The 9,998-nt window shown below is 38.5% G+C and overlaps 1 protein-coding gene across 1 annotated transcript in view; it reads right to left on the bottom strand.

Annotated features, from left to right (window-relative positions):
- Positions 1-6,870, bottom strand: part of AAED1 (AhpC/TSA antioxidant enzyme domain containing 1) — a 16,981-nt gene extending 10,111 nt beyond the window's left edge. The window contains exon 1 of the mRNA XM_009885848.1: positions 6,850-6,870. Coding sequence (XP_009884150.1) covers positions 6,850-6,870 — 21 coding nt within the window. The remainder of the gene's footprint in view (positions 1-6,849) is intronic.
- Between the last annotated feature and the right edge of the window lie 3,128 nt (positions 6,871-9,998).

Genomic DNA, 9,998 nt, shown 5'->3' with positions numbered 1-9,998 from the left:
ATACATACATCTCTAATACACTCATTTGTTTATGCACAAAGCTAGCAGTATAAGTGAAGAACAGAATAAAAGGGGAGAATACAAATACTTTAAATATACTTCAGTTACAGGCAGCCATAAATAAAAATGTATTAACATATCAGCTAAAACACAACTTCTCTAACTGAAACATCTGTAAATGTAAAAAAAGTGTTATCTTTCTTTGCAGATTGGTGAAAGGTCATTTAAATTAGTTCCAATTTATGTACTATTGTTCCGTTACACCATCAGCTTTCATGTTATAAGTTAGCATGTGCAATATCCTGTCTGCAACCAAAGATTTTGCATATAGGAGCTGAAGAATCAAGTACACATACAAAAAGAAAAGAAAAAGAAAGAAAAGAATGGTAAAGGAATTTAAAATGGCTGATTACGTTCTCCTCAAAACTCTATTAAGTTTATTTTTTTTCCATTTTCCTCATTGTTCCTCTTCAAAATGTTTGCAACAATTTTAACTTAGTTTCCTTCATGCTGATTTTCATGCATTCACAATTTGTTAAAAGTGCCTTCTGCCGTTTCTGCGTAGTACATGAGTCAGATTATTTTTTCAGACTGAATTGACTCACTCTCATGCTCTCTCCTCATTAGGTGCTTTAACATTCAAGCTGTGGCCCTGCCATGGTTCCCCAGGTCCTGACATAGAACTCTAATGACTTCAATATAGGTTTGATCATACAAATAAATTAGCTAGGTATCATAACAGTCAATCTGTAAAACATATTTGTTTCTATGCTGCTGCTACCATTAATTCTACAAAGGGAAATTCTTTAAAGAAGCCATAGCTGTTGTTTGAAAATATCAGAAGAGTGAAGAAATCTGGCTGACAGTCCAAATGTGATCAGCGCAGTATCTGGAATTGCCATGCCAGCAGGAATCACTTCTTCCTAATCTAATTCGTGTGTCCCTTTCTGACCGGTTATAACCACTGTTGCTTCTTTTGAATGGAAAGACCATAAGACAGAAAAAAAGGAATCAGAATTGTTTGGGTGATCTTTGTGGATCCCATCCTACTTCCCTCCTACTGCTTAGCAGGTTGCTAATAGCTATGGCAGATGAATCTAAGCAGGGATTATGTATATATGTATGTATGTATTTAAACACATATAAAATGGCTTTTGATCAGCTTAGTCTATGGGCATATTTATTCTACTCTAAAAATGTCTTCTTCAGGAAGTATGATCCACTTGGGAGGCGCATGTGTATTCTTTTTTTCCATAATACATTTTTCACATGGGCGGGGGTGTGTGTGTAGCTGCTTTGGAATGCTTCTGTGGCCTGTGCCTCTGTGTCCTTATGGCAGTGACTTTTGAATAAAAGGTTTAATAAGATACTTTTTAAAATCATACTTTTAATTATTTTTCCTTGTATATCTGTGCAGCTGTATTCTAACTAGATCATTGTAATTCAGCCTCTGTTTCCAACAACTTTAAAAGGAGCTTGTTCACACTTGAAAGTTAATTCTGATTAAAGTAGATGTAAGTTTAATTTTTGTAGCTATTGCTGAGTAACTCCACTTGTGGATGTGCTTATTTGAACTCTGCTTCTCTGAAATAACTTCCAAATAATGGGACTAAATCAGAATAAGGGCAAATTCTGCATGAAAAGACATGTAACACCATGAAGTTGTTCAGAATAGCTATACCTCATTGTGGACAAGCTGTGAGAAATCTTTTAGTGTGGTACTATTTTAGCTTTCTATGGGAATTTCAGGTGATAAAAATTTCTGAAATCTTGGTTGTTATCTCTGATGTCACTTAGATAAGAGAGCTTTTGTTTAATTTGAAATTGAAGTAAGAGGACTGCTTTCTTTGAAGAAAATTGATGGTAATCTTGTGAAGTAATTAATTTACTGGATACCACTTCCAGAAAAAAAGCATGAAGAACAGTGAGTCAACAGCTGGCTTGCTGTGCCAAATGATGGATAAACATGTCTTTGCACAAAGAGGATGATACTGTCTATCTGCAATTTTCCACACAAATCTAAGTATTATAATAATAATAATAATAAAAAAAAAAAAGGTCATACCTTCCTCAAGTTCTAAAGTATTAGAGTTAGAGGAGTTTTTCCATGTAAAGGGGAAAAGTTTCCCATTGTGGGTGTAAAAATTCCTTTTGTTGGGTGCACAATCTCCTGTGCATTGTTGAGGCATTTGTGGGATCTAGGCAGTGGTTTACTTCTGAGCATACTGTGCCAGAAAATTTGGTCCTACATTTTTGCAGGATATACTAGAACTTGCACTGAAAACCTTGTAAAAGGTGGAGGGAATGGGAAAGTAGTGTGTCACGAGTGCAGAAGTCTCTGTTGTAAGTTCTCCTGACTATTTGAATGACAAGCGTTAAGCTGAAATCACAAGCTTTCACTAAAAAGTTACTAGTCCTGCTTCTGTAACAAACAGAATCTTGAAAATAGTACTCATGCACCTAAAAATTCAAATTCAGCTTAAAAAGATCCCCAAATGTGCCACCCTTTAAAAGATTCTGGGTCAAGAGCTACCTTTATTTGAAGACGACAATATTGAAGTTACCACTGGCCACTTCTTTCTAATGCTTCCTGTAAATGCTGCAAAGTTTAGCCTGTCCTCCTTCAAATTAACAGAGCATGGCCTGTACTTGAAGGGAGGAATGTGGTTGTACCTCTCTTCTCAAGTCTGAGTGAAATAAAAACACTTTTCCTGTTGGATCTGTGGCATGACCTTGTGTTTTCCTCTCCAAGCATTTATCGACGTCTGGGCTTCTAAAAGTATGCAGAAGTACTGCACAGCAGTTTAAGACAAGAGGCAAATGAGTGTATGGTATCTAAACAAAAATGTAGTGGAAATTTAGGTTGACAGAATGCAATTGCAAAAATGTGATTTAGTCAGAACTCCAGGAATAACCTTGTTCACAGTGAAGTTGAGATCTCTAAGGACTGTAAATACTTCAGATATAGGTTTAATACTGCGTCCTAAAGACAGTGCTTCCAACAATTCAGCCTGACACTGTGCTGGCATATTATTTGATACCACCTCAGGGGTAAGGATACTACCTATGGAGTCACTGGTGTTAATGCCTGCTATCTACATAGAAACAGGTGCTATTTGACAGTTATTTGTTACCTTAAAAAGAAGAAACCACACAGCATACATTTTATATAACTTACACTTAACAATCTTTCAGATTTAATAGTCTTTCAGAGGATTAGCATATACGGCAACACTTAGAGGAAACAAGAATTTGTGAATCTCTAATGCCAGGGCTGAGAGAAATACATTATATCTGGGTGTGCAGGAAGAGCTGGTGGGGGATCCACCTCTCACGTACCCCTCATATGACTATGTCTCATTTGCAGGCTCCATGAGTCTCTTCCTTTACTGAACCTTCTAGGAGCATCCTGAGCTGTTAGGATTCCACAAGGGACCAGCTGAGCTGGTGTCACAAGCAAAATAGCCACGATTTGGGGAACTGGGGTTGGGGTTAGACACATAATGTTTTCTCTCTGCTGATTGTTGCTTTTTACTTGTTTTCCTCTGCTCCAGTGTGGTATCTGCACAGGTCACAGGCCCGTTCCTGCCCTGACATGTATTCTCTGTGAGCCACAGTCCCTTTGGGAATGTGTCCTGTCCTGGTGGTGATCATCCATGGGCTGTAGCCCCTCAGGGGTGTTCTTACCTGAATGTGTGTCACTTATGGGCTGCAGTCACTTCAGGGCACCCCCACTGTGGGTTGCAGTGCCTTCAGAGGTGCACCTCCTCTGGGATGGAGCATCTCTGAAGAGCACATCTCCATCTGTGCCCTCAGCGACGTCCCTGTCCATGTGCCACCTCTGTTTCTTCTCTCCCAGCAGCTGTCACTCTTTCTTAAACATCTCTGAACAGAGGCACCATGTGTTTGGTTGAAATTTTGATGTGTGATATGGGATGCACACTGGTTTTGGAGACAGCTGGAGACAGGTGTGACGGCACAGGGCAGCAAATGGATTCCTCCCTGCAGGACACCCTTGCAGCCCCTGGCTATAGAAAACATATTTGTGCCCAGTAACAGCTGGGTGCAGTCCCTCAGCATAGCATGCTCTGCCCCTGCAAGACAAACTCTTACTGAGTGGACTCCCAAAGTGTCCCATGGTAGTTCAGGGTCTAGCTAAATAGCAAAGCCTGTTTTGCTGCCTTTTGCTTTATTATTCTTGTGGTTGTGTGTTGTTACTTGATACCTATGAAATACTTAAAACTGAAATAGAGATCAATTGCACTTCTTGTTTGCTAGTATGAAAGGCTCTTTTGAAAATGGCTTCTCCTCAAGGATGTCCGAGTGTCCACTGGACATAGCAGTTGAAAACAGAGGAGCAAAATTTAAAGCAAAAGGAATTGAAAGTGAGGCTATTCAGAAATTAAATGTGTTAACAATTTGTCACAATACTGACTTTATTTGAAGGTATCTGCCTTCAATTACCAAAGATGAGCCTTGCAAAGCTCTTAGTATGAAGACCAAGGAGATACTTTCTTTCATGTCTAGCTTGCTAGGCAAAAATTGTTATTCTTTATCACAAGAAACTACTGACAACAATTCACCCCTGTGATCATTACCTCAGCAAAGACTGCTGTAATGATTTATATCTGAGGCTTGTGGTATGCACCAGCTTTACCTGGTGTAAATGCTGTAGTTAATTTTCTTTGTATAAAAAATATGCTACCAGCAGGTTGCTATAGTTCCCAGGATCCTCCACAGTCTCTTATTTGACTTCTAGCATCCATTCAAGAGCCCTTAATCTATTTTTCTTCATTTGCAGCTTGATGGGAAAGCTATGCTCTCAGGAACCATGTAGTTAGAAAGCTCTGGACAGATGAGGAAGGTTCTTGGAGAAGGTCACCTGACTGTGGGGGAGCTAATGGATGAAATAAAAATGAATTTAAACTGCAATTTGCAATGCTTACCTGCTAGGAAAATCTTTCCTGTGCTACTGCAGACAGAATTATATTAATGGAAAGGTCAGGAATGAAAGAAATGATCAAGCAAATGAGAATTTGGACATACTTGGCTTAAATGTCCACCAGGGACACACAGAGAGCAGGGTCCACTGTGAAGCATTTGTTGAATGTCCTAAAGACTTGAAATTGTGTAGGAATTGTGGTGATGAATGTCTTACAGGGAGCAGAAATAAACATAATTGTACTCATTTTAATTGTTAATTAGACATAGGAATTTAAAAGGAAAATGGGTGGGTTTTTTCCTTAGTGCTGATCACAGTCAATGGGAGCAGATTTTTTACTGTTGAGAGTCTGAAAACATCTGGGACCCAGTAAACATTAACTTTGAAAAACAAAGCAGTGGGGGACAAATCTTTTCCATGTCAGGCTTAGTTTAACTCCTCCTGTTGGGACTCTTTTGTTCTTTGTGAGTTCCTTTTAAAATACATTGTGTAGGTGTTTAGCAGTGTCCACAGAATGTGGGTATAGTCCTTCTTAGGCTGGATCTTTTAAAATACTTAATCTGACTTCTGAATTGAACACTGTTTTGAATATGAATAAATGAAAATTCATTTGAAAGTAAAGGGGCTGGATTGAAAAAAAAAAAAAAAAAAAGGGTAGTTGACATTATGTGGCGTTCTTATGAAAAACCGTATTAGGACCTGTAACCCAACCAAGGGTGGGCTGAGGAGGATTGCCTTTGTAAGCACCTTTGAGTACAACTCCCTTTTAGCAGCCTTTTGAAGTGCCGAGAAGCGTGTTCAAGAGATCAGCAGAATGCACCTTTACAGATTAACCACTTGGTGTCACGAAAGCACAGCCCAGCAGCGCTCAAACGTTGTAATGTTAACCAGGCTGACTGTGGCTAACATTCTCTTGGTTTATTTCAAAGATGTGGCTTCAGCAAAAGGCTGGTTCTTGTGTTTCTTTAGTCTTAATTTTCTTTTGTCTTTTCCAGTCTTTAGGTTTTCATGATTTTTTTTTTTTTCTCCTCATCTTTATCTTGCTCTTTAGCTGCATGTTTTGGTTTGCTAAAATACTGTTAAAACCAAATTCTGCTAGAATGTGTTTGGCAGGAGTTGTGTGCAAGAAACACGAGCCTTTCCTGGGATATTATCTGTGCTGAGACTTTTTTCCCCAGAATTGCAGCTTGAAAGAATGAACCTTTAAAATAAGTTTTCTGCCCTTAAAATCATTTCTACTGGGGAGTAAAGAAGTAGGTTATGCATCTACTCAAAAATTAAAAAAATTCCCTACTGTTTTAATTAGGCAAAAGGATGCTATAAACTGAGGAAGGAATATCAAGGACAGCTAGGTAACAACCTGATGTTCCTTTTAAGGATTTAAATGAGCTCTTTTTTTTCTTTTTTTTTTTTTTTTTTTTTTTTCTGTTTTACATTGTTTCTGACTTTCGGCAAGCATTCAGTGAGATACCGAACAGTCTGTCTCCATCCCTCCCACCTTATGAACATTTTGCAAAACCACAGCAACAACAGTTTTGCTCTCTCAGTCCTGGGAAAAGCACAGTTCATGTTGCAGCCAGTTTCCCTGCCGCTATGCTGCTTTGAGCATGGCAGGGTGAAGATGAAAGTAAGGAGCAGGTCTGATCAGCCAAGTGGAGAAAGTAATATAGGAATGGGGAGTAGTACGCACATTTCTAGCCAAGAACTTCTTCTGGAGAAATATAGCATGATATATTTCATGTATCTCAAATTCAAACACAGGTCGTATCTAATACCATGGTGTCAGGGTATTTCAGAGTATCTAAAATCTAGGTCTGTCCCTGAGTTATAACAGCTTGAGTTAATCTCTGAAAGTATTACAGCTTTTTAGAGGTTCTGGCTTCTCCTGCAGGCAGAGCAGAACTTACTCTGAAACCAGGTAGGTTCATCCGGATACTCAGTTGTCTGCTGGCTTAGTTAATTGTAGCTCAGGTGGTCATGTTGTTGTGCCAGTATATTTCTCAGAGAATCCACAGTTCACTTCAGTTTTGCGCAAGTTCTCTCTGCGACAAAAATGAAACTTAGGTTGTGACTGCCTTGCCAAGGAAGCATTCCTCAGAAGGTATATTTGTCCAATAAAGACTTAAATTTAGTTGGGATTTACTGAAGTGATGATTTGCAGACGACACCTTCTGAGAGCATAGAGGCACAAAACCAGAACAGAGTAGATCCTATTAACTGTAGTTTACCATAGCCTAAGATGAATACTGTCTGAATGCTGGTTCTTTCAAGACACGAGCAACCCCGTTAGAAGAACAATTTAAAAAGACAGTAACCCACTTTCGAGTTAATAAGTAGAAGCTGTGGTGAATTCCAGAAAATGAAGTCTTCTGACTCTGCTGCTGACTGATGCATTAGCTATGGTATTTTTCAGAAAATAGAAGGAAAAAGTGATATATGTTAATGTGGATTGTATGTTGTTGTATATACAGTCTTTCTAGTTATGTAAATAATTGGCTCGCACATCACCTGCTTACTGTCTCTTGACTAAAGCTTTCTGATACTTTAGTGCTGTAATTCTTTAAAATTGAATGCAAATATATTTGGAACGCAAGTTCTAAAGAATGCAACGCATTACAAAGCATTGTGGCTTACAGGGAATTTCCATATACAACGCTTTTAATGAAGCTTCCTATCCATTTCCTTTACAATTCAGTTGATCACCCCCGCCTTTGACATGGTATTCTGGTACTTGGCAGCTTTTCCTTTTTCCTAAATCAAAATTGGCCTGTGGGTATCTTAACCATTTGGATGTGGAAATCTCATTTTCTGTCCTCCAAGGCTATCAAAACCAGTCCAATTTGGAAAAAAAATGTCATCTCCTTGAAATAAAGAAGAAAGAAAAGGAATATGTAAAGGTACAGAATAATCTTGCACTTATTATATGCCATATCCCTGTCACTGCCCCAACTCTTTACACATCCACTCTGAATTAGTTTAAATAGTCATTAGCATTCCACATAGTGCAGCGTATAATAGGGATTGCAGGGCTGATTTTAGGCGAGTGGCAATGTGAACTTCAGGGGGTTGTTTAATATTCATTGTACACTCTTTGAAAAAAGATAGAACATGTTTTTCAAACTTCTCTGCACATCTGTGCATTGTTGCATGTGTATTGTGGGCCCTGGTGGCCACTGAACAAGCTGGGCCAAATCTGCCTCCAGTTGCACAGTTGAAAATCTGGATAAATTCCATTCTGTTAAAAACAGAGATACCCTATTTACACCACTGTAGCAGAAGGCATATCAGGCCCTGGTTTGTTTCTGGCTGCTGTGATCAGCTGATGGTCTGTGCTTAATGATTTTACAGGCCTATAGGGGTATCTATACAGCAGTCTCAATTCAATTTGCTGATTTTAAATAAATACACTGCACTGAGACTCTTCTTATGAAGAAATAAAAAAGAAAAAGGAATGAATGACAGCCTCCTCTGATTTAAAAAATGATCTTTCAGTAGGGCCTCCTGGACCCTAATGTTCCATGTTCTTCTACGTGCACCTGCTCCCCTGAGAGCTTCTCCCATCCCCAGGGTCAAAGCCTTAGATCCTCTTGGATTTTTTGGCTGTGATGCTGGGTTTCTAGGTAGAAGTTTGGCATGGTAGTGTATCAATGTACTTAAAGTACTTCACCTTAGAAGCTGGAAGATCCTCTCCTGCTGTGTATATTCTGCTGGACTTCTTTGCTGAGTGCTAGAACCAAGCCCACTTTTCACGTGGCAGAACACACCACTACATATAGATATATGTTAGGTAGTCTGATAAATTGATTTTGGTTTTTATTTAGTCTGAGTTATGTAGTTCTGGGTGCTGTTTTCTAATTTGCTTGGTTTATGTTACACAGCATTGCTATGATTCTCCCTGTAGCTACAGAACTTTCAGGGTTAAATTTATATTGAGATGTATTCAAAGGAAACGGAGATGCACAAACATGCTACTGGGATAAGTGATATTTGTTTGTTCCTGTATGTCTATTGTCAGCAGAAATGATGCTAATAAAGCATGTATGAGCTAAGATTCTTTACTTCACGTTCCTTGGTATTTACAAACACAACATTTCTGAACTGACTGTAAATATGGAGAAAACTTTTTTACCAGCTATCATCAATAACTAGTTCACCATATAAGTATAATATATGATGGTTGTAAGAGGTGTTTTGTGAATATGGCAAAGATGTATTATTTTTAGGTTCAACTTTTGGAATTAGGGGAATATATTGAATCATCTTTATACAGTGCCTGGAAAAATAATCTAACAATCTAAAAATCTGACATTTATAACACTTCATTCTGAATCACTGACATTACGTGACAGTGTATTTATTCTTTCAATGATGCTGGTAACAAACTTGCTCAGTTCATAACATAAGGTGGTTTTCTTTCTAGCTGCCAACCCAGCCTGGGATCTGAATTCTGAACATTTTTTCCTAACTTCATTGGCCCCATCCTGCTTGGTAGCAATGATAATCTTAATGAAGGTGTATGAAAAATAAAGTTTATATCACTCCCTCCTTTGGGCAAAGGTTAAGGAAAAAATACTGTAATAAAAATTTGAATGGAAAACATTAAATTGATAAAAGTATATGATGCAAGTTGTGATTGGTCTGTACAGAATTGCAATCAGTGGGTGTAGTTTAGGCTAGGAGTTTGATGAAGTTTAGATACGTTTGATATATTTTCCTCAAGTACATGTCACTAATAGCATTCATTCCTGGCATTTCCGTTTGTGGTTCTGATTCTTCTTACTTACATGAAAGCAACTGAATGAACACTCAGTAAGCACTTACTTACTGTCTGTGGTACTAAATGTGACCTGCAAGCTCTTCTTCACAGCCATTGCTCAAGTACAACTTCATGTCAGCCCAAATCTGTGGTCCTGCTTCTGCTTACTGAAGAGTGATAATCACGTTGTTGTTTTTACCAGCATAATATTACTTTACATGCCTGCAGCATCCTTCCTGATGCCTCTGACGACATCACCTTGCAGCAAAGAATGACTGCTTTTATCCTTTGCACTGGTGG

Source organism: Charadrius vociferus, unplaced genomic scaffold, assembly GCF_000708025.1.
Source record: "Charadrius vociferus isolate BGI_N301 unplaced genomic scaffold, ASM70802v2 scaffold235, whole genome shotgun sequence".
Lineage (NCBI taxonomy): Eukaryota > Metazoa > Chordata > Aves > Charadriiformes > Charadriidae > Charadrius > Charadrius vociferus.
This window is presented reverse-complemented; position numbering and strand designations above follow the sequence as displayed.